Source organism: Athalia rosae, chromosome 6 (assembly GCF_917208135.1).
Source record: "Athalia rosae chromosome 6, iyAthRosa1.1, whole genome shotgun sequence".
Classification (NCBI taxonomy): Eukaryota; Metazoa; Arthropoda; class Insecta; order Hymenoptera; family Athaliidae; genus Athalia; species Athalia rosae.
In genome coordinates this window covers 15,901,095-15,928,266 of record NC_064031.1, presented here as the reverse complement: position 1 = coordinate 15,928,266, position 27,172 = coordinate 15,901,095, and the positions used below count along the sequence as shown (strand labels likewise).

General features: G+C 38.1%; 3 protein-coding genes and 1 long non-coding RNA gene across 15 annotated transcripts in view; 3 read left to right on the top strand and 1 right to left on the bottom strand.

The window, feature by feature from the left end:
- Window positions 1-4,170: 4,170 nt before the first annotated feature.
- LOC125501483 lies at window positions 4,171-7,891 on the top strand. Of its 3 annotated transcripts, XM_048657623.1 has the most exons (4): window positions 4,171-4,486; window positions 5,235-5,322; window positions 7,444-7,544; window positions 7,750-7,891. In XM_048657623.1, exons 1-4 carry the CDS (start codon window positions 4,191-4,193, stop codon window positions 7,778-7,780), a joined length of 516 nt encoding a protein of 171 aa, XP_048513580.1. In that variant the 5' UTR covers window positions 4,171-4,190; the 3' UTR covers window positions 7,781-7,891. The 3 variants fall into 3 exon arrangements, 1 of the variants encoding a protein (XP_048513580.1); XR_007279065.1 differs by lacking the exons at window positions 4,171-4,486; window positions 7,750-7,891 and adding an exon at window positions 4,497-4,706 and having other exon boundaries at window positions 7,444-7,743; XR_007279066.1 differs by lacking the exons at window positions 4,171-4,486; window positions 5,235-5,322; window positions 7,750-7,891 and adding an exon at window positions 4,497-4,706 and having other exon boundaries at window positions 7,444-7,743.
- Window positions 7,892-8,932: 1,041 nt separating this feature from the next.
- Window positions 8,933-27,172, bottom strand: part of LOC125501335 — an 89,854-nt gene continuing 71,614 nt past the window's right edge. For 3 of the 7 annotated variants that reach the window (XR_007278877.1, XR_007278881.1, XR_007278882.1), the window contains 3 exons: window positions 21,897-22,027; window positions 9,817-9,931; window positions 8,946-8,960 (listed from right to left, as the gene is read on the bottom strand). This is a non-coding gene — a long non-coding RNA (uncharacterized LOC125501335). Of the gene's footprint in view, window positions 8,961-9,816; window positions 9,932-11,058; window positions 11,196-21,165; window positions 21,407-21,896; window positions 22,028-27,172 lie in introns of those variants that run through there. The other 4 variants (XR_007278878.1, XR_007278880.1, XR_007278883.1 and 1 more) reach the window with 4 other exon arrangements.
- On the top strand, window positions 10,548-13,476 carry LOC105688555. 2 transcript variants are annotated; one of them, XM_020853832.2, is made up of 4 exons: window positions 10,548-10,937; window positions 11,177-11,514; window positions 11,724-11,920; window positions 12,027-13,476. In XM_020853832.2, the coding sequence occupies exons 2-4, from the start codon at window positions 11,207-11,209 to the stop codon at window positions 12,353-12,355; spliced, it is 834 nt and encodes a 277-aa protein (XP_020709491.2). In that variant the 5' UTR covers window positions 10,548-10,937; window positions 11,177-11,206; the 3' UTR covers window positions 12,356-13,476. The 2 variants fall into 2 exon arrangements, with proteins under 2 accessions (XP_020709491.2, XP_048512643.1); XM_048656686.1 differs by lacking the exon at window positions 10,548-10,937 and having other exon boundaries at window positions 11,144-11,514; window positions 12,027-13,475.
- LOC105688611 (corticotropin-releasing factor-binding protein) lies at window positions 15,202-26,087 on the top strand. 3 transcript variants are annotated; one of them, XM_012405057.3, is made up of 10 exons: window positions 15,202-15,349; window positions 17,149-17,255; window positions 17,761-19,031; window positions 22,568-22,673; window positions 22,767-22,927; window positions 23,531-23,738; window positions 24,880-25,058; window positions 25,165-25,273; window positions 25,404-25,608; window positions 25,688-26,087. In XM_012405057.3, the coding sequence occupies exons 3-9, from the start codon at window positions 18,906-18,908 to the stop codon at window positions 25,544-25,546; spliced, it is 1,032 nt and encodes a 343-aa protein (XP_012260480.1). In that variant the 5' UTR covers window positions 15,202-15,349; window positions 17,149-17,255; window positions 17,761-18,905; the 3' UTR covers window positions 25,547-25,608; window positions 25,688-26,087. The 3 variants fall into 3 exon arrangements, with proteins under 3 accessions (XP_012260480.1, XP_012260479.1, XP_048512640.1); XM_012405056.3 differs by having other exon boundaries at window positions 15,203-15,349; window positions 25,709-26,087; XM_048656683.1 differs by having other exon boundaries at window positions 15,216-15,257; window positions 25,709-26,087.

The window sequence follows — 27,172 nt, the reverse complement described above, 5'->3', positions numbered from 1 at the left end:
GGTGTTTTTTACCTCCAAAAATGTGCAAAGACTATAGTCTTTGGTTTTTTTCACCGCCAAAAATGTGCAAAGACTATAGTCTTTGGTTTTTTTCACCGCCAAAAATGTGCAAAGACTATAGTCTTTGGTGTTTTTTACCTCCAAAAATGTGCAACGACCATAGTCTTTGGTGTTTTTCACTCCGAAAAATGTGCAAAGACTATAGTCGTTGGTGTTTTTTACTGCCAAAAATGTGCAAAGACTATAGTCTTTGGTGTTTTTCACCCTGAAAATTGTGCAAAGACTATAGTCTTTGGTGTTTTTTACCTCCAAAAATGTGCAAAGACTATAGTCTTTGGTGTTTTTCACCCCGAAAAATGTGCAAAGACTATAGTCTTTGGTGTTTTTCACCCCGAAAAATGTGCAAAGACAGTCTTTGGTGTTTTTTACTGCCAAAAATGTGCAAAGACTATAGTCTTTGGTGTTTTTCACCCCGAAAAATGTGCAAAGACTATAGTCTTTGGTGTTTTTCACCGCCAAAAATGTGCAAAGACTATAGTCTTTGGTGTTTTTCACCCCGAAAAATGTGCAAAGACAGTCTTTGGTGTTTTTTACTGCCAAAAATGTGCAAAAACTATAGTCTTTGGTGTTTTTCACCCCGAAAAATGTGCAAAGACTATAGTCTTTGGTGTTTTTCACCGCCAAAAATGTGCAAAAACTATAGTCTTTGGTGTTTTTCACCCCGAAAAATGTGCAAAGACAGTCTTTGGTGTTTTTTACTGCCAAAAATGTGCAAAGACTATAGTCTTTGGTGTTTTTCACCCCGAAAAATGTGCAAAGACTATAGTCTTTGGTGTTTTTTACCTCTAAAAATGTGCAAAGACTATAGTCTTTGGTGTTTTTCACCCCGGAAAATGTGCGAAGACTATAGTCTTTGGTGTGTTTTACCTCCAAAAATGTGCAAAGACTATAGTCTTTGGTGTTTTTCACCCCGAAAAATGTGCAAAGACTATAGTCTTTGGTGTTTTTCACCCCGAAAAATGTGCAAAGACTATAGTCTTTGGTGTTTTTCACCCCGAAAAATGTGCAAAGACTATATCTTTGGTGTTTTTCACCCCGAAAAATGTACAAAGACTATAGTCTTTGGTGTTTTTTACCTCCAAAAATGTGCAAAGACTATAGTCTTTGGTGTTTTTCACCCCGAAAAATGTGCAAAGACTATAGTCTTTGGTGTTTTTCACCCCGAAAAATGTACGAAGACTATAGTCTTTGGTGTTTTTCACCCCGAAAAATGTACGAAGACTATAGTCTTTGGTGTTTTTCACCGCCAAAAATGTGCAAAGACTATAGACTTTGGTGTTTTTTACCTCCAAAAATGTGCAAAGACTATAGACTTTGGTGTTTTTCACCCCGAAAAATGTGCAAAGACAGTCTTTGGTGTTTTTTACTGCCAAAAATGTGCAAAGACTATAGTCTTTAGTGGTTTTCACCCCGAAAAATGTGCAAAGACTATAGTCTTTGGTGTTTTTCACCCCGAAAAATGTACGAAGACTATAGTCTTTGGTGTTTTTCACCCCGAAAAATGTACGAAGACTATAGTCTTTGGTGTTTTTCACCGCCAAAAATGTGCAAAGACTATAGTCTTTGGTGTTTTTCACTCCGAAAAATGTGCAAAGACTATAGTCTTTGGTGTTTTTCACCCCGAAAAATGTGCAAAGACTATAGTCTTTGGTGTTTTTTACCTCTAAAAATGTGCAAAGACTATAGTCTTTGGTGTTTTTCACCCCGGAAAATGTGCGAAGACTATAGTCTTTGGTGTGTTTTACCTCCAAAAATGTGCAAAGACTATAGTCTTTGGTGTTTTTCACCCCGAAAAATGTGCAAAGACTATAGTCTTTGGTGTTTTTCACCCCGAAAAATGTGCAAAGACTATAGTCTTTGGTGTTTTTCACCCCGAAAAATGTGCAAAGACTATATCTTTGGTGTTTTTCACCCCGAAAAATGTACAAAGACTATAGTCTTTGGTGTTTTTTACCTCCAAAAATGTGCAAAGACTATAGTCTTTGGTGTTTTTCACCCCGAAAAATGTGCAAAGACTATAGTCTTTGGTTTTTTTCACCCCGAAAAATGTGCAAAGACTATAGTCTTTGGTGTTTTTTACCTCCAAAAATGTGCAACGACCATAGTCTTTGGTGTTTTTCACCCCGAAAAATGTGCAAAGACTATAGTCTTTGGTGTTTTTCACCGCCAAAAATGTGCAAAGACTATAGTCTTTGGTGTTTTTCACCCCGAAAAATGTGCAAAGACAGTCTTTGGTGTTTTTTACTGCCAAAAATGTGCAAAAACTATAGTCTTTGGTGTTTTTCACCCCGAAAAATGTGCAAAGACTATAGTCTTTGGTGTTTTTCACCGCCAAAAATGTGCAAAAACTATAGTCTTTGGTGTTTTTCACCCCGAAAAATGTGCAAAGACAGTCTTTGGTGTTTTTTACTGCCAAAAATGTGCAAAGACTATAGTCTTTGGTGTTTTTCACCCCGAAAAATGTGCAAAGACTATAGTCTTTGGTGTTTTTTACCTCTAAAAATGTGCAAAGACTATAGTCTTTGGTGTTTTTTACCTCCAAAAATGTGCAACGACCATAGTCTTTGGTGTTTTTCACTCCGAAAAATGTGCAAAGACTATAGTCGTTGGTGTTTTTTACTGCCAAAAATGTGCAAAGACTATAGTCTTTGGTGTTTTTCACCCTGAAAATTGTGCAAAGACTATAGTCTTTGGTGTTTTTTACCTCCAAAAATGTGCAAAGACTATAGTCTTTGGTGTTTTTCACCCCGAAAAATGTGCAAAGACTATAGTCTTTGGTGTTTTTCACCCCGAAAAATGTGCAAAGACAGTCTTTGGTGTTTTTTACTGCCAAAAATGTGCAAAGACTATAGTCTTTGGTGTTTTTCACCCCGAAAAATGTGCAAAGACTATAGTCTTTGGTGTTTTTCACCGCCAAAAATGTGCAAAGACTATAGTCTTTGGTGTTTTTCACCCCGAAAAATGTGCAAAGACAGTCTTTGGTGTTTTTTACTGCCAAAAATGTGCAAAAACTATAGTCTTTGGTGTTTTTCACCCCGAAAAATGTGCAAAGACTATAGTCTTTGGTGTTTTTCACCGCCAAAAATGTGCAAAAACTATAGTCTTTGGTGTTTTTCACCCCGAAAAATGTGCAAAGACAGTCTTTGGTGTTTTTTACTGCCAAAAATGTGCAAAGACTATAGTCTTTGGTGTTTTTCACCCCGAAAAATGTGCAAAGACTATAGTCTTTGGTGTTTTTTACCTCTAAAAATGTGCAAAGACTATAGTCTTTGGTGTTTTTCACCCCGGAAAATGTGCGAAGACTATAGTCTTTGGTGTGTTTTACCTCCAAAAATGTGCAAAGACTATAGTCTTTGGTGTTTTTCACCCCGAAAAATGTGCAAAGACTATAGTCTTTGGTGTTTTTCACCCCGAAAAATGTGCAAAGACTATAGTCTTTGGTGTTTTTCACCCCGAAAAATGTGCAAAGACTATATCTTTGGTGTTTTTCACCCCGAAAAATGTACAAAGACTATAGTCTTTGGTGTTTTTTACCTCCAAAAATGTGCAAAGACTATAGTCTTTGGTGTTTTTCACCCCGAAAAATGTGCAAAGACTATAGTCTTTGGTTTTTTTCACCCCGAAAAATGTGCAAAGACTATAGTCTTTGGTGTTTTTTACCTCCAAAAATGTGCAACGACCATAGTCTTTGGTGTTTTTCACTCCGAAAAATGTGCAAAGACTATAGTCTTTGGTGTTTTTCACCTCCAAAAATGTGCAAAGACTATAGTCTTTGGTTTTTTTCACCGCCAAAAATGTGCAAAGACTATAGTCTTTGGTGTTTTTTGCTGCCAAAAATGTGCAAAGACTATAGTCTTTGGTGTTTTTCACCCCGAAAAATGTGCAAAGACTATAGTCTTTGGTGTTTTTCACCCTGAAAATTGTGCAAAGACTATAGTCGTTGGTGTTTTTTACTGCCAAAAATGTGCAAAGACTATAGTCTTTGGTGTTTTTCACCCCGAAAAATGTGCAAAGACTATAGTCTTTGGTTTTTTTCACCCCGAAAAATGTGCAAAGACTATAGTCTTTGGTGTTTTTTACCTCCAAAAATGTGCAACGACCATAGTCTTTGGTGTTTTTCACTCCGAAAAATGTGCAAAGACTATAGTCTTTGGTGTTTTTTACCTCCAAAAATGTGCAAAGACTATAGTCTTTGGTGTTTTTCACCGCCAAAAATGTGCACTGACTATTTTCCGAAAAAGTCAATTGCGATCGTGCAATTCAGTATTCGATCATTGCAGCGTCGCGTACGTAGATTCTTCTTTTACGAAGCAACGGCCGGAGCAGCCGAAGCGACGTCGTCATCAGGAGCGAGATCGATGGTAGCGCGTACATTCTTTGAGAAGAGACAGAAGCAGTTAGCGAGGGGAGAGAGACATATTTTGGGGTAAGGATTAGCAACGGCTTAGTACGCGGTTACTTCTGCGCCACATATTTTGTTGACTATGAGTCTAGAGTCCAGTTTTGATTGAGCCGTCACTCGGAAAGGAGTGTCCCGTTTGATCTACATATTTTAAAAAGTGCTTGCCAATCGGTAGCTACTGGAAGACCTATATCGTTTAAAATTTTGTGATTTCCGTAACTCGGAAATTATTCCATAAGCACTGGTGAGTATTATTTTTTTACCGTGACCTCCGTATGTTAGGGCTACCGATAAGTCAGCAATTCGTTTCAAAGAATTTGAGCTGCAGGTAACGCGTCATGGACGTGGAATTTTTATAGATTTTAAGTAACGATTGAACTCCATGCCGGGAGAGATTGCGATCTTTGCGCAAAAACGGAAAACCTTGATTATTCACTATTGTATTTCCCTTATTTTAAATTCAAGGAGTATATGAGGGTCTGGATTTTGCGCTGCAGAAATACCTTTTATTGTTCGAATTCTGAACAACTATACCTAGTTCGTTAAACATTATTAGATTTTTATATTCATAAACTTAACTTACGATAATCTGACTAATTTCGGAATAGTTTGAATACTATAAATTTTCTTTGTTTAATATTACGGAAGGTATCATTGGGATTTTGGTTTAAAATTATACTCTATTGCAATTTCATGAACGAATTTATTGATATATTTGTGGTTCAATATTACAATTTCACTTAGTTTCTGACATAATATTTCCGCATTTCAGATTCATACTTGACAGCAGTCGAAGTTCTCCGCGATACAGTTCAACTTTCAACTACTATCCCTACGTTGTGCTGAAAAATTCGTGTAAGGTAAGAAATGATTGTTATCGTGTATTCGTTGACTTGTAATGAGATCAGAAGTGGTTTGTTCGATTTGCATTGGTGGAGTCAGAATGCATTCAATGAGCGTACTAGAATTGACATTCTATAAGACTTTGCCCTTTGCCTCGAAAAAACGCCAAGCCTTAGATATTTAGCAATAATTATTAATTCTCATGATTACGATGCTTCTGAATTTATTCGTTCATTTATTCATTCATTCATTGATTCAGTTGATTAACTATTCATTCATTCATTGAATTATTAATTGATACGTGATGCCTACATCACTTTGCGATGTTTGATTTGTACCCTACGCGCTCGATGTCGCTATAGGCATATCTCAGCGTACACGATAGCAGTGAGCGTTGAGGCGTCATGTATCACCAATGATATAAAGCAATCAATCAATAATCATCAATAATTATTAATTGGTATGATTTCGATGCTTCTTTTATTCATTTATTAATTTATTTAGTTAGTTATCTATTTATTCATTCATTGAATTACAAATTCATACTTGATGCCCATGTACTCTCATTGTCAATGTAAAGCAATTGTCGTGTCTATGATTGCAGACCGTTTCAGTAATCAAACAATTAATTATTAACAAAAGTATTTTCAACAGTTGATTAATCCAACAGTATTGCGGGAGCCTTTTCCACTATTGAATCGATTGAATAAATGAATGAATAACTGGATTAAATAAGCAAATTGATGATTCGGTATGATTTCGATGCATCTAGATTGATGTGTTAAATCATTTGTTCGGTCAGTTCGTCATATATTCATGTATTTATTTAATTCTAGAATGTACCTAATTTCTATATAATCTCGAATGTGAAGCGAATTATATTTTGTACGTCTGCAGTAAGTAATTACTTATATCGCTAACTCTCGTGAAGATATTTTTGATTTTTTACATTTTTGACCGATAAATTGGCGATAACTCGGTCAATTTTAAAGATAGATCGTTTTAACTTTCAAATTTGGATTCCTGAGATCAAAATACATAGGAATAGCATAGGAAACTCCATAAAAAAAATTGTTGAATTTTGTCTCAAATTTTGAGAAAATCCTAAGGCTATAGGCTTACCGTTTTTTTGGGTCAAAATGTGAAGTATTTCCAAAATCAATTGCAGGACACTTTTCTTGTGTATTTTTGCACAAGGAATACGAATACGTCGATTAAATTGAGTTAGGAATAAATCCCATCGAGATATCCTCGATTTTTCACATTTTTGACCGATAAATTGGCGATAACTCGGTCAATTTTAAAGATAGATCGTTTTAACTTTCAAATTTGGATTCCTGAGATCAAAATACATAGGAATAGCATAGGAAACTCCATAAAAAAAATTGTTGAATTTTGTCTCAAATTTTGAGAAAATCCTAAGGCTATAGGCTTACCGTTTTTTTGGGTCAAAATGTGAAGTATTTCCAAAATCAATTGCAGGACACTTTTCTTGTGTATTTTTGCACAAGGAATACGAATACGTCGATTAAATTGAGTTAGGAATAAATCCCATCGAGATATCCTCGATTTTTCACATTTTTGACCGATAAATTGGCGATAACTCGGTCAATTTTAAAGATAGATCGTTTTAACTTTCAAATTTGGATTCCTGAGATCGAAATACATAGGAATAGCATAGGAAACTCCATAAAAAAAATTATTGAATTTTGTCTCAAATTTTGAGAAAATCCTAAGGCTATAGACTTACCGTTTTTTTGAGGTGAGAAAGATTATTCATATACTGCAATCTCGGGAATCTGGATCTGGTGTCCAAATGTACTCGTATACAGAATGGATGAAGTTGGCGCCGTAACTTTATACTAAGAATATTCTTTGTCGTTGAAATTTCGAACAATTAGGTATAATTAATCACACGTTAATGAACTCTTGTATTAGTACTCATTACAGCATGATGTTCTCAAGTGCGGAATAGTGTTCCTCGCGTTCAAACACTATAATTTGTCTATCCATAGGATTTGGGAATTTATCAAAGGTTTAGAAATAATCTTCGCCGTTATATCGTGAACAAATTTATTAATAAATCTTAGGTTTAGGTATACAATTCTACTTTATTTCATGTATGACATTTTTTTCAGGCTTTCAATCAGTCATCACTGTGCCTAGTTCATCGCAGTACTTATTCAACTTCCAACCACGAAGGGCAGGCGTTGCATGGCATTGCACAATTCGTTTACAGGTATGACATAAATATCAGTATGATATAAGTTAGAGTACATTATAAAAATATATTCAATGTAATATATTATAACATCACATTGGCAGTAATATATTAACAGATAATATAATATAACATTATACTAATATATTGACATAGAATATCATATTGGTAATAACATATTCTTATATTACGTCATTATTGATGCACTTTTCGTATATTACAGGTACTCTGAGATGCTGTCGCCGCAGTTATGACCCCCTGGACTTCCCCTGTTCATCAGGGGGAGTCCAGGGACCCGTCCCCTGGGACTGCGCGGCCTCCCACCGCCCCCGGGGTCCCAGGGGACCCAGTCCCCGAGGACTTGTCTCCGGGGATTCGGTATCCCCGCTGGAGGGGATGCCAAATCCCGAGGGACATGTCCTCGGGACTGGTCTTCGGGGACGCAAGTTCCCCCAGGGACACGTCCCCGGAGATGCGGTATCCCCGCTGGAGGGGATGCCGTGTCTTTGGGGGCGTGGCCTTGGGGGAATAAGCGTCCTCGAAAATCCCGGGAAAAGGAGGTCCCAAGCGGTCACTCGTTTTCTTGATTTCTCTAGAGAAACGAAAAACAAAGTGTCCGCTTGGGACCTCCTTTTCCCGGGATTTTCGAGGACGCTTATTCCCCCAAGGCCACGCCCCCAAAGACACGGCATCCCCTCCAGCGGGGATACCGCATCTCCGGGGACGTGTCCCTGGGGGAACTTGCGTCCCCGAAGACCAGTCCCGAGGACATGTCCCTCGGGATTTGGCATCCCCTCCAGCGGGGATACCGAATCCCCGGAGACAAGTCCTCGGGGACTGGGTCCCCTGGGACCCCGGGGGCGGTGGGAGGCCGCGCAGTCCCAGGGGACGGGTCCCTGGACTCCCCCTGATGAACAGGGGAAGTCCAGGGGGTCATAACTGCGACGTTGGAAGATATGCGACCTGTAACATAAATAAGAAATATACAATTAGTTAACAGATTACATAACTTACCTAATGTATGACTTATTTTATGATCAGCATATAAGTATAAGACATTTGAATTATAATAAATTGTACCAAGTTATATGATAATAAATGATTGTCTTGCCTTATTGGCGTGTCTGATGCATTTTATTATGGGGGGTGTATGCATCTACCAAGTCTATTGGGTAATGCTGGGTGATCTGATTTTATAAGGAGTATTTTGAAAATATTTTCCAAGGGGGTGCAATCCATACACTCAGACTCTAAATGTTGGATTCTACTAGGGACTCTCGAATGGAATAAATTAAATGAAACATACCTCCGCAAAAAAAGGAGTTGTACGTCTCATGTGTTGCAGATCCATCTCTACTGGAACAGGATGGAGAGGAGTGGATCTTTGGAGAGACTCGTTGATGTCCTGATTTGCTTGCATCGCGCAATGGGCATCTACCAGAAAGAAAGAAGAAATATCACATGTACAATTCTAGTCACGATATAACAATGGCTTATATTTTATTATGGGGGGTGTATGCATCTACCAAGTCTATTGGGTAATGCTGGGTGATCTGATTTTATAAGGAGTATTTTGAAAATATTTTCCAAGGGGGTGCAATCCATACACTCAGACTCTAAATGTTGGATTCTACTAGGGACTCTCGAATGGAATAAATTAAATGAAACATACCTCCGCAAAAAAACTTTTTTCAGAACGTGCGTACGAAATAAACGTGTAAATCTGTTCATCACGACTCCCTGCCAACTGTTGTCATTTTCATGACTTTGATTATCCTCCAACTCGTTCGTACATACTTTATTTGTATCCACGAAAAAGATCAATAAATCATTCTAAATTTCATTGAGAAAAGAAATTGAGTGAATCATTGTAAAATCATCCCTACGAATTTTTCTGGAGCTGCATTCAGTGCACTTGCAATATATCCTTCAGCGAAGCTCGTAATAACGTAATCAAACTACGATGGAAAACCGACGCTCGAGCGATTTGAAAACATGGACGGCCCGAAAAATCAGAAAAATTTTGTATAGAAAGCTGATTGAAAATAATTGCTATATCTAATTTGTATTAGTTAGATTAATCGATTGATTAACTTAGAATTCCGGAAAACAGAATGAAACGCGTAATTCAACTGAAAAGTCAACTCTCAGAATTTTAAAGGATTGTTCAGAACCCGGGCCAGTGTATTTCTAACGACTGTTTTTAGTATGAATAGTCGAGAGCGAGTGATCAAAATACATATAGGATTGTTTGCATATTCAACTGAATTCTATGTGAAGTTCTGCTCACCGTTCTCTCTCTCTCCATCGTCGCTCTAAGGAACCCGCTTTGCTACTGATGTCGCTCCCGATGTCGCCGCTTCTGTCGCCGAAGCCGAACTGCCGTCGAATCCAAGACGAAAGACCTGCAACACATAGGTACTCTGTTAACCACGTACCAAATTAAACGCCCTGATCGGACGTTCCGTGATTGGCTGCAATTCGTTCGATTAGTATACATATACCGCTTTGTGCCTAAAACGATGCACTTGTTAATTAATCATCATCGATCGAATAATTGAACTCCGATCAGTTTACGGATCTTTGTGTCATATTACGACGACTAATCGGTCGAAGATTTTTTCCCCTGAACCTTGTAAGATATCCGAGGCCATAGGCTTGACGTTTTTTCGAGGCGAAAGGTAATGTATTCGTTCTAATTAATCCAAGACGCTTTCTCTACGTTGGAAGGCGTAACGAACACGAAGACGTCGATCAAAACAAGCTGGTAATGAAACGCATCGACATATCCTTGATTTTTCACCTTTCAGATCGAACGCGATAGTCTTTGGTATTCTATGCTCCGAAATGAATACATGGAGAAATGAATGCGAACAGCGGCGAAACGCAGAGTATTTAAAATGCTGCACTGTTTAGTCCGGAAAATGTAAAGTCGAGATAAAAAAGACCGTTGATTTCCTACTCATTAGAATTCCGCTGATTTTTATGCATGCTCAGAAATTCATACGGTAGTGGGTTACCTGCACTCGTAGGTTCGAATTATTCGTGTATCATAGATATTGACGTGATGCACAATATTGTCAAGAATATGATAGAGAAACTCGTCACGTACTAGGAGATTCCGCACATATGGTTTCACGAGTGCATAACATTAAAATCGCCTATTTCCGATTGCACAGGATAAGGTTGGTCGAGCATAAATTGTCAACGCCCTCGACCGCTACCCTGACCTCCTTCGGCAAATTTCTTGATGCACGCATATTTTCCTACTCTAATTGCGATTGACCATAAATATCACGAGTAGAACTGACCCGCGTATATTACAGTCAGCTGGACTTCAAACAACATCTCCCGGAGAAAGAACAAATAATATTCTCATCAAATCCCGATAAAGGACTAATAAATTTTGTGGTGAGGGCGTCGTGTAACCCGTACTTCATATCGTCGATTCAAAATCACTCGTGTTATGAATTTTTTCTGGGGGGTCAAAAAAGAAAAGTCGAATACATATGGAAAAGAATTAGTTCTCAACCTTTTTCTGCTGCAATTGAACTCGTTACACGTTGCGTTATTCCGACTACTGACTCTACACAGTCTATTAAATTCCGAACTTCGCAAGAATAATAATTTTTTCTCACAATTATTCACAGGGTTCGAATATTAATCGCGAGTTGTTTGATATGAAGTTTACATCAGCAGCGTACATCTGGTCTCTGGTTGTTATTCTACTGATGAAAACTGTGGCGAGTGAAGAGGATGAAATTTTACGTTGGGCGTACGGTTTACGAACTTTACTCAAAGGTTGTCCACCGGCTCCTAATTCGAATCAACACGAAGTTGTTGCTATTTTACGTAATTGTCTCCAACATCGCACCATCGTCGCAGTTGATACTCTACTGATGGACGACGTCATACCAATTCTTGATGGGATTAGTTTGGTGCGATATGAGGATCCACAATCTAATGGAACGGACAAGGATCGTGACGGGTGAGTCCAATTAAATATCGTGATTTTTGATGGTAGCACACCGATTGCGAGCTAAAATTAAAAATGATAAAACTCAGGAGCAAGTTGGACAGCATAAGACGTTTCTGATTACAACTTTTTTAGATTTTCCAAAACATATTTTTGATTAACTTTATCAAGATTCAGTTTGAAGGAGACTTCGTTGATACGAACACAAGTTTCTATTCTAGAGAATCGGCGAACGAGTTGGAGGATAATCAAAGTCATGAAAATGACAACAGTTGGCAGGGAGTCGTGATGAACAGATTTACACGTTTATTTCGTACGCACGTTCTGAAAATAGACGTTGATCAATTATCAAAAAATATCAGGCCTCAATCAACCGAGAGTCTTAACGTAGCAGAAAATGGCGTTAATGCCGTGCAAGGTAAGCTGTTATTGGACCATAAAAATTGATCAACTCATCCGAAACCGGTCAATTATATTGAGCGAAAATGAACAACGAATTGAAAACCGAATGATTCGATTCGCAGGGAGGAGGCGTCGTCGTCACAAACGGAAGGGAATGGTTCCGATGATGATGATGATGATGGGTGTTATGTTTATGGGGGCGGCTATCATACCAATGGGATTCAAATTTCTAGCTGTACTGGGTGGGAAGGCTCTGATTTTGGCAAAACTTGCTCTACTTCTGTCGAGTATTCAGGGATTGAAGAAAATTGCTACCAGCGGGGTGAATTACGGTTTATACCACTCACCCGGACCCGAACAGTTATGGCACGACCGAAGTCATCAGGAGCCGGCTAGACAACCCGTCGAAATCCCATATCGAAGTTATCCCCCCGGGCTATCCAATCCGTGAAATATTTTCCATTAATCTCCTCTCATCATTGTGTATTGAGAATAGCGTTAGTACTAAAATTAATATTTATTATCATGTATCTGATATTTATTGAATTCGTCATTAATTCATTTGAATAAATACCATAGCATGTATCCTCGTTTAATCACCTGATCGTGAATCACGTGAAAATTATTGTCCTTATGTTCACAGATCCCGAATTAATTGTAATTAGAAACCCTCATAGGCGAAGTTTAAAATTTAATGTACAAGTAACGAGTTATCTCTGTTACATGTTGTATAACAAGTTGAGATTATTGAGGGATGAGTCTTAAGTTTAACGAGAACGTAAGATTGACCTTTACCGTTAGAAAATTGCTGTAGCAATTTGCCGATGATTAAAATACGGGGTTAAAAATATCGCGAGACACCGATATATCAAACGGCTAATAAATTCTCTATAGAAAGATTCTTGGATAGCAAAAAAAAATAAGGGAAATGAAAGATAGAGAGAGGAAGGAAGAGAACCAGCAACAAACAGGTATACTGTAATCGTGTGTAAAAAAATCCGCATTATAATGTCGGGGGAGTTTCAGGGAGTTTGGGATTTAATCGAGTGAAAGTCTGGCACCCAAAGACGTATACCGTAATCCTTTAATATCAGACATTGTCGGATGGATTTTGAGACAATGGCTCTGTATTGTATACCTATATCTGATAAGAATTGCGCCGCGCTGGTAGGATATTTCCAATTTATGCGGAAATTTAATAACATGGAGCGAGAGGAGGACGATTAGAAAAAGAGGCGAATATATAGTGCTCAACTCATTTTAGCTTTGTAGAGCGATTCGATCGTATAGAAGCATAGGTACGCGTGAAAGGAATTTTGAGCCGAAATTTGCTTTGAGGATCGCAGAAACATCTCGTTAAACACCTAAAAAGATCAACCCACAGGTGTAATTTCATTGAGAATAGATCGGGCTCCATTCAAGTTTTCTTCATTTTCTTTTGTAAAATTCAATAAAATGTGAAGGTAAACGTTGAAAACGAAAAAATGAAACAAGACGGAAAAATTTCACGTCATTTCATCGCGGGAGCTGGTTCTAAACTGTACCTCGGGTTAAAGCCGTTGCCGGATCGACATCGTAATTCGATTTCTGAAGCGATCGATATACTACTTAGCTCGGCTAACCGATTCCGCGTTTTTTCATTTTCAATCGCCGAATATTTTTCAGTTTTTCAATACCGCGGCAACAGATTTGAGGGTAAAGAGGGTGAAATTTACAAAAATAACGATCCCCGTGGTACGAACTCGTTCGTTTTTATCGAAATTCAAAATCCACGTTAGATTTAACAACGAGGATAGATGATGCTCCCAAGAGTTCCGTCTGATCTATGTACGAAAAGACGGTGGGAGAAAATTTTTGTTTTTCAAGCATACGGGGTTAAAGTTCTCCAATGTTTACCCATGCGAAGCTCAGTCGATTAGGATGCGTGTGAGCGTCCCGAATCTCGTCTCTGATATCAGATATGGAGGATTCGATTAACCTAATCTTCGAACTTGTCAATCGATCACTTCGCCCGGTGTCACGGAGTTTAAATTTATTTCGTTGGCACGTTTCAGCTTCTTCATTTTATTCTCTTTTCTATCCCCTCACAAGACAATTCGAAAGATAAGCAAAATGATGATAATAAAAAAAAAAAAAAAAATAAACCATTCGCGTCGCTGCCAAAATCGTTCAGTTTGGTCTCGCCGGTTTTTTTTTTCTCGTCTCCCTGTAACAGACCTACGTTGTAACGATGGTCCACAACAGTTTTCTTGAATTCTTTCTTATCCTTGTTTTTTTCAAAGTGGTACTTGGGGGGATAAAAAAGCGAGCACCGTAAATACGGCAGAATACGTGCGTAGGAGAATCTTATTTCCCTAGTAAAATAGAACGGTGATATAACACAGCGATATTTCGAATCTCGCAGTAAGTGCATGCGACCAAAGTAGACGTATAGAAGTTTTTCAGTTTTTGGCCGAGCATGGTCGTTTTTTTTTTTCGTCTCTTATCAAAGAGCGTATTTTTAATACTCAGCAGCTATTGTGACGCAGTAAAATCACTGATATCTATTGTCACGTAAAATTTTCGTAACAGGTGTACGACGTTGCGTTATAGTTTCAAGATTAATTTCCAATATGAATATATTTTCAACAACTGAACGTTAGATTGCCATAGATAACGTACACGACAGAAAATTATCGCTGATTCGAGTTTCTACCAAACATGCAGCCCACGACTAGATACACGATACATTTTCCGTGTACTACGTTCCACGTGACAAATGAAAGCTTAATTAATTAACATTAATGGAGGTCTTTAGTGACTTTTTGATTTACGATATTGTAAAAAAAAAAGAAGCAGAGAGGAGAGAAAAAAATCATCCGAAATGTATACTTCGTTTTTCTGCTTTTCGTCATCATTCTTTTTAATTACACATCAATTAGACGTCTCGTTAGAAGAACGTTCAAGAATCGCAAAATTTCATCGACAATTCTTGTCCGTGATTAAAATCTATAATCCCTCTCGCCCGAGTTATTAATTATTCTATAATATTTCTGAAAAATAAGAATACATCTTACGATGCATACAACTATCACCCGCAGGCATGGCATTCGCGGAGCTGTAGATCAAACAGTAAAGAGTAAATTTGATAACGACGCGGTGCCTGGGAGTAAGTAGTCGTAATTCTTACCGACCTGTGTACAATGAATGGCGTAGGTAACTGATAATGTGTTGGTTGAATTCCGTGTACGTACGATATTCCCGAGTTATATGTGTGGTAAAAATATGAACGTACATCAGCAGCCTCCGTTTCTACCGCATCTTCAGATGGAAGTATTTTGTCAAACGATGTACAACAGATCTAGGTGTTCGAGGTATTTATTAACCAATTAATTCATTCATTCATCACCCGAAGTTCATAATCTCGTTCCCCGATAGACTTTGATTCACGGAATACAGCGATTTGGTAAGTATTGTACTTTAGAATTTCATTAATCTCATTATAACGCATTTATAAATTGATTACGCTGATAATTGAATCGGAGCAATTATAATTATAATTATATGTTAAATGAAATGAGGTTGCGCGTTCAATTATAAATTGTTTCCGTGAGAATTAATTATCTGAAATAAAGTACAGATCGGTGGATTTTTTTCTTTATATCGCCTCTCTAAAAATTTCATTCCAATTTGATTTTCTACGTACAGTCCGTATGATGTTACTTCTAGGTTCGTAAAAGTTAATCAACATTGATTACGATAGCTCCATTAAACAATCGGCAAACACAAGAGGCGATATATTCTCTTGTATCCCATAATGAAAGCTGGTTATTTTTTATTGCTACCATGCAGGGACGATTTACCATCCGAAAAATTTCTTTCTTTTATTCCTTCTCCGTTTTTTTTTTTTTCTTTCCCTCGAGGGTACGAGATATCTAATCTGAGGAACGCGGTTGTGTTAAAAAAAAATCAGTTTCTCTCTTCCTTGATTCGTCAACGCCGAGAATGTTTCGGGTAACGCGTGACGTTCGGCGGCGAATATGAAAAAAATCGGGGAAATAAAAATCTCGCGGAAAGGGAGAAGGAGGGGTTGATGGATCGGGATAAAAGTAGCAGATTCTCCCTGAGGATTAATGCCGTAAAACGCACCACATCTATGCACTTTGCATATGATATTATCAAGAGCGGAAGGTGGATCAAGTGATTTATCTGAATATGCGCGGTCACATCTTCGATTATCAAGGTCAATCAAGAATTCCGAAAACATTCAACCGCGAACCTTCGAAAAGCTGCAATATGTTCATTTATTTCCTTCATCCATTTAGATTTTTACACCACCGTTCCGGCAGCGAGTTGTTATATTCATTTGAATACACGATACATTCGAAAATCAATTCGATTAATGGAAATGGCATTACTATAATCGTTACCTTTATACTCTGTATATTTTTGAGTCGCACCCAGCTCTGTTTGAATTTTTTTATTCTCTCCTTAATCTGTTCTTTTTCTTTTCCTCCATCAGCTACACCTGCTTTCATTGAAATTTTTATTATTTCTCTATATATTCCGTGTGCACGCAATTAGTATCGTATTATCTATGTTTGCAATTCCCACGTACACAACGTACCCCCGCCCACGTGCGACAAGGTTCTACCTATATACCCTTACCTATATGTCTACGTATCTATTATCTATACTCTTCGTTTGAATTTATGAATATATAAATTTATTCATACATGTTTATAGTACTATATGGATTTATAAGTATATGCTCATGTGTATATAATTGTGAATAATTGTATATAGTATACGTGAATTATGTGCAATCTCAGAGACAGAGTTTTGCCGAGAATGAACTTTTTCAGGCAAAAAGAGGGGACAAAAAAATCCAAATCTTTCTGTTCATTTTCGACTGTTTTATGAGTTAAAACCCAACAAAAGAAGGATGTAAAAATCGCATCTGATTATAAGTCGAACTCGTTTCTATCGTAACGAAATAAAGAAAAAAATCTTTTTTGTTCGCTTGTTAAAAATCCTTATTTAACGAGGTATCGGTAGGCCCCGAAAAAAAAGGACGCTGGGGTGAAGAATCTGCGGTGAAATTTTAACAAAAAATTTGAATCGATACCTCAAAAAAATTTAATGGAAGAGAATATGACGCGTATTATATACGTTTACTGGTTACACTGTGTTGCATTAATCTATTTATGAATGAAATGAGCTTTTTTCTCTTTTTTAACGAGTTTCACCCTTCCATATTTTCAGGTGGTATTACATCTTTTGACGTCGAGGGAACGTTTATCAACAATCACAAGAATTCGAGCGAAACAACGTAATGTTTCATCGCGCAGCAAACCTCCGAAAATGGATAAGTGAGGATCCTGATTTTCATCTTTGCTTTCCAAAGATTTTTCCTTTTTATTTCTTCCCTTCTTGCCATTCCGTCTGGAAAAAAGCTAGTCGAATACGTTACGTTAAAAAAGTTCATCGTGCCACTAGTTTCTGAGAACAGTTTATTTTTTTTTTTCATCCTTTTTTATTCCTTTTTTTCCATATTATCGTCAAAAACTTTCACGTCTCGGACGCTGACAGAGATCCCGGAATTTAGCAGCTATAAAAGAATTCTCCTCGTCTTCGTCGTCGGGATGTCGCGATATAATATATTATGTGAATACATATACGTATAAAAAAAAAGGCATTGAATTATAATCCAAATAATTCTATACCTTCACCCTGTGATTTATTTTTACTACCCTCTCTTAGGATAAATGGAGAGACGTTTCGTTCGATCATTTGGAAAATTATATGATGCGTTTAAGTTTTTGGTATTCGTCCACTCTTTTATCGTTCTGTTTCATCTTCGTGCATTTTTTACAGATTCTAAAGGAATTCTCTGAAATTCGATTAAGATGGATGAATCGTTCGTTCTTCTGACCGTAAACTCATGGGACATATTGATGCTGTCTTGGAAATGGAATTATAATTTCTGCACCACCGACGATCAGTTCTGCCGAATCTCGATGATGATACTTGTGTAATCGCACCAGACGTATGCCGCTGAGAAGAGGCAATTGTATCTCGCTAAGGTCCGCCTGCAATATTATTATTCGTAGAAGATTCAGTTGCACGATTATATAAATTACGGAAAACTGGGAGAATTGCTCTACCCGTGTCTCACGGGAGTAATAACAACATCACCAACAACGACAACAGCAATAATATTATAATTAACGGACGTGAGATTAAACAACGGAATGCTGCAGTTGAGTAAACTAATTGAACTCGAACATAAATTCATTATATAAACCTTCCGATAAACAGGTATTTACAAATTGCAATTAATTGGGCTCTAGTTAAATGCCAAAATACAGGGTGTCCTTTTTTTTTTCATATCTTAAGCCCATGAAATAGTGACAGTGACCATATCGCACCTCAGTGTAAAAACGATGTGACTGATTTATATTGTTACAACTTTTTCGGTGTACTTTTTTTTTTCTCGAATCGTTCGAAAAACTATACACAGTGGAGAATAAAAATCTGTCGACAGAAATATCAGGTACAAAAAACACCACTGATTAATAATAGCACTTTGAGGATTGAAGAAAAAAAGAAAGTGACATTGAAAGTGTATTCGAACGGGGTGCAGTCGAAGGTTGTGTAAGGACGGACGCCTATACGGTGGCGTAGGTTTCGGGGAATGCGCAGGGAGGACAGCAGCTGAGGGTTACGCGGGCTATAAGAGGGACGCCGAGCGTCGCGACGCCACAGAGGCTTCTGCTGTCTCCGGTCACTGCAGATTATCAATTTTTACCGTCTCTGATTCATTTCTTCTCCCAAAAACTGTCACAGAGGAGAAACGAGAGCGGAGAAGAAAAAAGCAGGAGACGAATCGAAGGGAAAAAATAAATTAAACGAAACCATCGCACGCCGCTCGAGAGCTTCTTGTCAAAATTCAAAGGACACAACCGAAAACGAGATTGAAATTGAATAACGAGGAAAAAAAATTATCAAAATTCTCCAGGATGTTCTCCAATCCTTCGTCATGGATTCCGGCGCACTTCTACACCCTGTCCGTAACACTCGTTGGTCTAATTGTCACTCTAACTTCTGCTACCAGCCCCGATCTCACTCCTCGACTCGAGCAACAGGTAAGAATAATTTTATTTCAATGACAACTTGCCTCGCCACTTTATTACTCCTGCACGATATCTTCCGAAAGGCGTGCGATATATTTATATGTGTTAAGATAATTGATTATTAATTTTTTTTTTATTCCACAATTAGGTGATTAATTTTTTGTCTCTCCCTAATTACTCGGCGTCAACTAGAAACACTTTCGGTTAGGGATGATCCGTGTAGTTCTTACTCCTAAAATTTTCGATCGTGAATTACCCTCGCGTATGGTTCGTAGTTATCGAATTTAAGGGGATAATAATGGGTAATCAGTTACTCTAGTTACATCTGACGTAAGACTAACGGACGCGGTCAACGACAACAATATTCATCGGTCAAAAAAAGGACTGGGATTTTATACTACCCGTCACCGGAAATTTCATCTCCTCGTATCCGCGCGAAAATTTCATTGAAAGACGAATATCGCGATTCGATTTATTTCGCTCGCTTCATCCCTTGAAAATTTTCAAATTCGTTGAAATTCGACTAGAGAAAACGAAGTCTCTCAATCTCAAGGCTTGACCAGATTCAAACAAATTTCACTCCCATTCTTCATGTATTCGATTCGTTTTTCTAATTAACAATTCTTCTGTTTCTCTCTTCAAAGTTTTTTTCACAAATTTCCGGCGCGTTATGTAAGGGTGAAAAATTTGTCCTCAGTTACGTCACCGAGTAGCCGAGTATTGTACGTACATAAAATGATAATGTACATATATACCGGACGCGTACAGCGTGAATCTATATTGATAAAAATCTTTATAGAAAAAACGCGGAGAGATCGTTGCTTTGAATGAAAGATAAGGGTGAGAATAATCAGATTCTTTTCCCCGCTATCGTCTCAGTCGATCGCTTCCCTCAAATTTTAATTCTCAAATATCCCCGAAATGAATTTTTTATGAAGAAAAAAAAATATTTCTTCTTCACTTTCATCCTGATTCGAACGGACCTCGCTTTCATCCTCTCGCCGAACAACGAAAGAGTGAAGGGTGTACGAGGAACGAACGGAGTCGATTTCAACGATTCGACTATTAAATTGCCCGCCCGGACCAACAACATTTTTTTTCTCTCTTCTGTTTCATCGTCCTTCCCGTTTTTTTCAAAGAAAAACTTCGGGTGAAAGACCCTAATTGGTCTTTATTTCTAATTTATACACTCCAGTGAATGTAACGAAGCTTTCAGCAGGATTCTTTGGAACGCGAGGGAAAATAAGTATAAGAATAAAGGAAAAGAAAGAAAGTATCCAGTGCAGGTATTTTCAGATACTTCGCTTCTATACTGATTGAAATAAATCGTTTAAAAAACCTTTTAAAAATCATATTAAACGTGTAACCCTCAAAAGTGCTTTTCTCTCTCCAGTTAAATGTGGGAATAAATTTTCGCCCTGCTTCATTTCTGTGTACTTGTAATATATATTTCATTAGGATGACAGGTGCGGATGAAATAAGGTGAGGTAAAAAGTAAAATATTCCGTATCGGCTGCTACACCGTAAGAACCGGGGAAACGGATATTGATTGGAATCGGCATAGCTGTGAAGAACACCGATTGGTCTGTCATCGCACATAATGTCGGCAGCTCGGTACGACAATTTACGTCTAATACGGGGCTCTAATACGGTCCGGGAGGGAATACGAATATATAGTACACGAACGTGTATTTTGCGGTGCACGTACATCGGGATAAAAACTTACACTCGTAAAGGGAAGCTTAATTAATTGAATTATCATCATTACTACCACGTTATTATCGTTATCGTTATTGTCATTATTATTTGCCCACGAAGTGGTCGCGAACGGTTAGAGAAATTGTCGGACATTAAATCCAAAGTTGTGAACCGGGATTCCCACTTTGTTGGAAAATACAATTCTACATTTTTACAATTGATGCATTTACTGCCGGGATGATGATTCGTATCATCAATTATTATCCATACTCGTGCGGGTGACGCGCGTGAGAGTTTCGGAGACGCCGGAAGTTTCGTCGGTACGGAATAAGGGGAAGAAAATTTTTTTTCAACTTTTCGAACCTCGGAGTCAACAACCCTTTAACCCTTTAACTTTATGAAAGAAATATATTTTCGCCGTTAGAAATATCATACCCTTGTCCCTCACCTTCTCATTTATATATTCATTCGTCTTCTCTCTTTGAACGACTTTTTTAGTTTTTTTCCAACTTTGCATTCCACTCGTCCGTTAAGTGCTTAATTCATATACTAGAATATTAATTTCATTAATATTATTTATGAATTAAAAAAAATTATTTCAGAAGCTTGTTTTTCTTTTCTTTGGAAGCACGTGTAACTTTTTATATTATTCAAGCTCTGCCACCGTTGACTCTTGACATCGTGTAATCCTGTTTTGATATAAAAATTGTTCGTTATTATTATTTTCTGTTCTGATCCTCATTAATCCTCTCGTCAGCGTAGAACAAAATCTGTTCGGATTATGTGAAAGTTGAAAAAGGAAAAATTATTGAATAAAATTTTCGCGTATTTTTTTTTTTTTTTTTTATATAAATAAAACGATACGGGTAACGTTCGTCGATGAAGCTTATAACTGACTCGAGGATTAATATTCCATTTAAAACTGAACGTTGTGTACACAGAAATTTTTGCATTCGGGAAGATGAATTGAAATGTGTGGGATAAAAGTGGCCTGAAAAAAAATTCTGAATAATATTTTGACAATGTTGAAAATTGAATTGTAGAATTGTCATCGGAATCTATAATTGTACTTGCGGTAACAGCTGATTATAAAACGAACTGAGGGGTCTGCGTCACGTTGAATTTCAGATGGAATTTCGTTTGACGAGAATACCTATAGAAATTGAACGAAAATTTTACATTCAATCAGCAGCTCTTCATCGTGGATTCAACGTTCGATCATCCTTTGGTATTAATTTGCCATTAAATTCACAGTAACCTTCCTCGATATGCATGTATTCAACTCGGCCGTGGAAAAATAAAGAAAGGAGCTGGAACAGAAAAAAGAAAAAAAGGGAAGCAAAAAATTTCGGTGGGAAAATCGTCCGAACGCGAATCGAGGGGTGAATTTATCGTTGCGGGCTACTCTCGCGCGGTGATATATTTTTTTAAACACGTAAACTAATAAAGCCGAAAACGTCGCGATAAAATAATTTCACACGCACGTACGTACGGTAATTTCGTTTGATCGAGAAATTTTATCGCGAAATCTAACAGCCCCATATAAAATTCCGCACATAATTAAATCTCCGCCGAAAAACACTCGACTCACTTGACTCTGTGGCTATAGAGCATGTATCGTCAAACTGACGCGTGCGAAATGAACGTTTCTTATGGGACGTTAGCCGTGTCGGACAAGAGATTACCTATTCGGAATGCTCACTTAAGATTGGGACGTTCGTCATCAGCGAGCCCCAAGAATTTTGTCTGGACCTCTTTGGTTTTTTGTGCGAAGAATTTTTCGTTAATGAAAAATTCCAGATAAGAAAAGAAGCGGAAAAAATGGGAGCGTAATGTTATTCGAATTTCAGTTACCAATCGTACCGGATGTTCAATCGGAGATCGCGTCCGATCCATTTCTTCTCGAGGACCACCACGGGCCTAGAGAATCACGTGCTGCGGTCCACTTTATCTCAGGTATGTATATGTTCGATTGCTGCTCGATCGTTTCGTTAACTTTTGACCTTGACCTCAATAAAGGTGCTCGTGCACAATTCGATTTACTTACAGATTGCATGCACGTTACATCGGAAGGTGGTCATTTCGTTTACAAATCATCTTCAAACGATCAAACGGTTTGCGGTGTATTTTTCCTGACCGATCCCGACCGCAGAGTCGAACTTCATTTCACTTACTTGGACGTACCTTGCGAACGAGGCGGTCTTGTTTCCGTAAGTATCGCTATCGTCAGCCACGCTTCGTCGATACACCGACTATTTTGTTGCACCCCAGTAATGCAATGCCGTTCTAATTGGCGGTAGAATGAAACTAGTTGGAAACCTGGTTGACGCATATACGTAGAGTACGTAAGCGTAGAACACGGAAACGTGAAGTATAGTTCTGCCAAAGTTTACCCAAACGGCCTGTAACTTGAAGTAATTGTTGTTGAATATCAAGACCCCGACTACTAGCGAAAGGATAACCCGATGCTCGGCTCATTCGCTCGCGGATTGTTCGCTTCTGCATTAGCCAAAATTCAACGCTAATTCTATTTCCGTCTCCTTTCTGTTCCGGGGCCACCTGGGGTAATTATCCGCTTAAAAGTCCAGAGCCGATGTTAATGCGAAATAGTTTGCAGAACGACCTCACACCCACCCCTTTATAAACTTGTAAATTAGTTTTGAATTTTACTTGAAAACTTTCGCGTATCCGCCAAGTCAGCGTTCGCAGTTACTTAGAACCTAATAATTGTCTTGCATTATTCATCTATTTATTTTTTTCCCTCGTCCAGTTCACGTCGGGCATTTAAATAATTTTCCGAATTCATCCCCCAGTTTGTCGACGGATGGGAGTTGAACGGCGAGGTGTTTCCGAGTGCAGCGGATCATCCCTTAGCCCTGGACGAAAGGGTTTCGGAATTTTGTGGTAGACGGGTAAAAAAGGTATTTTTGAGTTCGCAAAATGCCGGATTGATTCAATATCGAATTCCTCAACGCGGACGAGGTTTCAGCGTAATGGTGCGTTACCCAAAAAATCCCACTCGTGAGTACGACTGAATATTATAACAAAGCAATTTTTAACGTCTGTTGGAGCGAGAGAGAGAGAGAAAAAAAGAGTGATTGATCGAACGAGTGAATTAGAGAGCGAAAAATGGCGATCTATTGAAATTCATAAAACTTCGGAAGAGTGAAACAATGTTAAATAAATATATGTACATAAATATCACGTGTACTCGCAGCAGCGGAATTTTTAAACATATACTGAAACAACATGTGACTTTTACGTAGCTCGCTGTACACCCGGGTCACGTTTTCGTTTCGAAAAGCTTCGGAAGTGTACCTGCAGTTTGCATACGAATACACCTATCGATGAATACATATTTCTAGGGAGCCCCACTCTTTTTCAATAAAGAAAAAACACCGTTCGTACCCGTCGTGGAACGTAAGGATATTCCCGAATCATCAGACCCTCCGAGAGTGCTCGTTGATCGGAAGTAACGGAAAAAAACTCGAGAAAAAGAAAAGAATTCGGGGCTCGTATTTGATTCGATTGTCATTCTCTGTTTCGGTCATCCAGCTTCGTCCTTGTACAAAAGACCAAAGTCAAAGGTGGTGATCCGGGTCCGAGTAATTTTGAGGGCGGCAATTAACATTTACACGTTATTCAATTACGAGTGGTATAGCTTCTGTAAGGTAATTAGTTTTGTCCGGTACGTCCGTTGAGAAGAAAATCAATATTATCTTCACTGAAACTAACGTCTAAATGTGTCGTTGTATGCCTACGTATATATATAGATAGTACATATATCCATTGTAGGTATGTGTCAGAAAATTTAGTTCTTAATGGAATAGGATCAGTCGCTCTTCTTTTCAACGTTAATTGAATTCCTTTTGTTCTTCACGTTATCCTGTGCACAGTGGACGGCACACAATCGATATAGATAGTCGCGGAATTATTAGCTCCGTGTCCATTCCCGAAAGTCCATACGTATTCGCGATATAGAAAACAAAAAAAAAAATGAATCATAAAAATAAAATAAATCTTCGCAAATCCGTCGACGGAAACGAGATAACGACGCACATTCGATATGAATGATATCAATAATAGAAGAAAAATGATCGAATAGACGTCGATTTAATGGTGATTATTCTCCTTTTTTTTTTTTTTTTTTTGAAAATTGCAGCCTGTAACGTATTGGTAGACAGCATGTCGGATTTATTCACTCTACGGAATTATGGACGTCGTGTGAATTGCACCTTGAGTGCTATGTACCCGGCAGCGGTGAGGGTGATTGCTCTTGGAGTCGGTATCGCGAGTCCCCGAGGTGCCAATCGGGAAATGGAAACGGGAACGGTGCACAAGGTCGGTTCGTTTATTAATTTCTCTATTGAAATTTTTCACGAGTAGTGGTCCCCTCGCGTCACTCATCCGTTCTTCCCTTTATCTCAATGAATCCGTATTGTTAAAGTGCGACAAACGAGGGCTACAGGATCACGTTCAAATTGGAGGAAGCGATGGACTCGATTCGACGAATTTGGTCCTTCTCGACTCGATTTGCGGTGTGAATTCCAAGCCAGGTAATACAAATCTGAGGGGAAAAAAAAAAAGAAAAACGAGTAGTGACCGCACAGTAATTAATTTCGTTTCTTACTCCGTGTCGTTGTTTTTTTTATTATTTTTTTTTCTTTTTTTGGCTATAAATTTCAGAGGACATCGAGAACGTAATGGGCTGCGGTGTAACGTCGGTGAGGTTGGTATCCAGTGGTCTTTTCGACAATTCCGTTACGGTCGCTGTGCGTCCGGCAAATGAAAACGACATTCTTGACGCCAATTTAATTTGCGGTATTTGAAGTTACTACGCAACGGTTTCTCCAAGAATGAGAATCCTTCGATGCACGGAGATGCAGACTAGGTAATAAACCCTCCGTATCTTCTTTTATCCACTGTTACAATTTACATTCAAGCAATCGATTTCGAAAAAGAAAATTAAGAATTATATTTTTTCATTTCAGATTCTTAAAGTGTTAACTATACATTCCACGTTTCAAGATTTTTGAGATACTGATAATTGAGAAGGAAGAACGAAGAAAAAAACAATTCCAGAAAACGGTGTAATTTTTTTAATTCTTTTCGTTTCTATTAAAAATTTGTTCGCGATTAATATCCCCTGAATCTCTTGTGCCACGTATAAGTATACGATCAGATGACTAGGTTTTCGCTAAGAAAAAGAAATTATGTACATGCTGTTACCACACCTATATCGTGCAATTGCGTAAATTTTGGAAAAATTGTCCTGTAAGTCTTCTTGTTTTTGTTATACATTTGAACTTTGTCAAAGGTATACATAATTATGAAAAGTTTTACCGATAATAAATTTATTGTAGCATATCATTTGCCGTCGTATGTATTTGAAAAATCACGCAGATTGATTTCATAGAAAAATGTGGCGGAGAAAAAAGAAAGAACAAAAATTTTCGTTTGCACCAAGGGTTGAAGTTATTTCTTTTAAAATCGCGACCATCTATACGACCGCTTAACCGACCGTTGAGAAAGCTCAATATTATCGACGGTAGCACGGAGAAACATCCCTTAAATCTGGGTCCGGATAGATCGCAAACTTACCATCCATCCCTTGGTAATTTTTATCGCCACCTATCGTATTCGGTGATGCCATCTGTACCTGGGATGATCCGGTAACCTTGAACTTTGGAAGCCTTGACCTCTCGAGGCATGATGAAATATACATTACCCATCTAAGGATAGGTAATATAAGGAAAGGGGTTGTTGCATTCCCTGATGTTCTGAATATCTTTGTGAGAATTTAATAATTCGTGGGAACATACACCGTGGTTGCTATGCCCACGATAGGTGTACACCAATATGTTCTAAAATATTTATGAAAATTCCGCAGCGCAGGGTATGAAATTACACGTTCCTTTTTTTTTCCACAAAAATGAAAGAGATTGACCTTTCGTAAAAGCGGGAAAAATTGTCCGAATTAATGTCAATTAGAATTGGGGGTAAAAATGTAGAGTAACGACAGCGTCCATTCTTTTTTCTCTTTTAATAAGAATAAACGGAATATGACGTGGACAATTATCGTCTTCTTGCGATTAACGCTAAGACAGAAAAACGAATGATACAAATCGTCGACGAAAGATAAATTATCGGTATTCTGTTAGCATTTTTATTTCGGGTTCCCGGATTTTCTTTACGAACGCGACGAGGTTACATATGTCGATTGATTGATGCGATGCGAAATCAGAAAATTGAAATCACCTTCTCACCTTGAGTTCGGATCTTTCAATGTCGCAGAAGTGATGAATTCATTCGTTTTGGGATCGATGAAAATTGACACGTGGAAGGGAACGTACTTTTATCCAGTTACGTCGGAGTCAGATTCTAAAAGAACGAAACTGTTTCTTGATCCGTCGAATTGAGCGCCGTTAGAAAAAGAGGATCGAAAGACGTCTAGA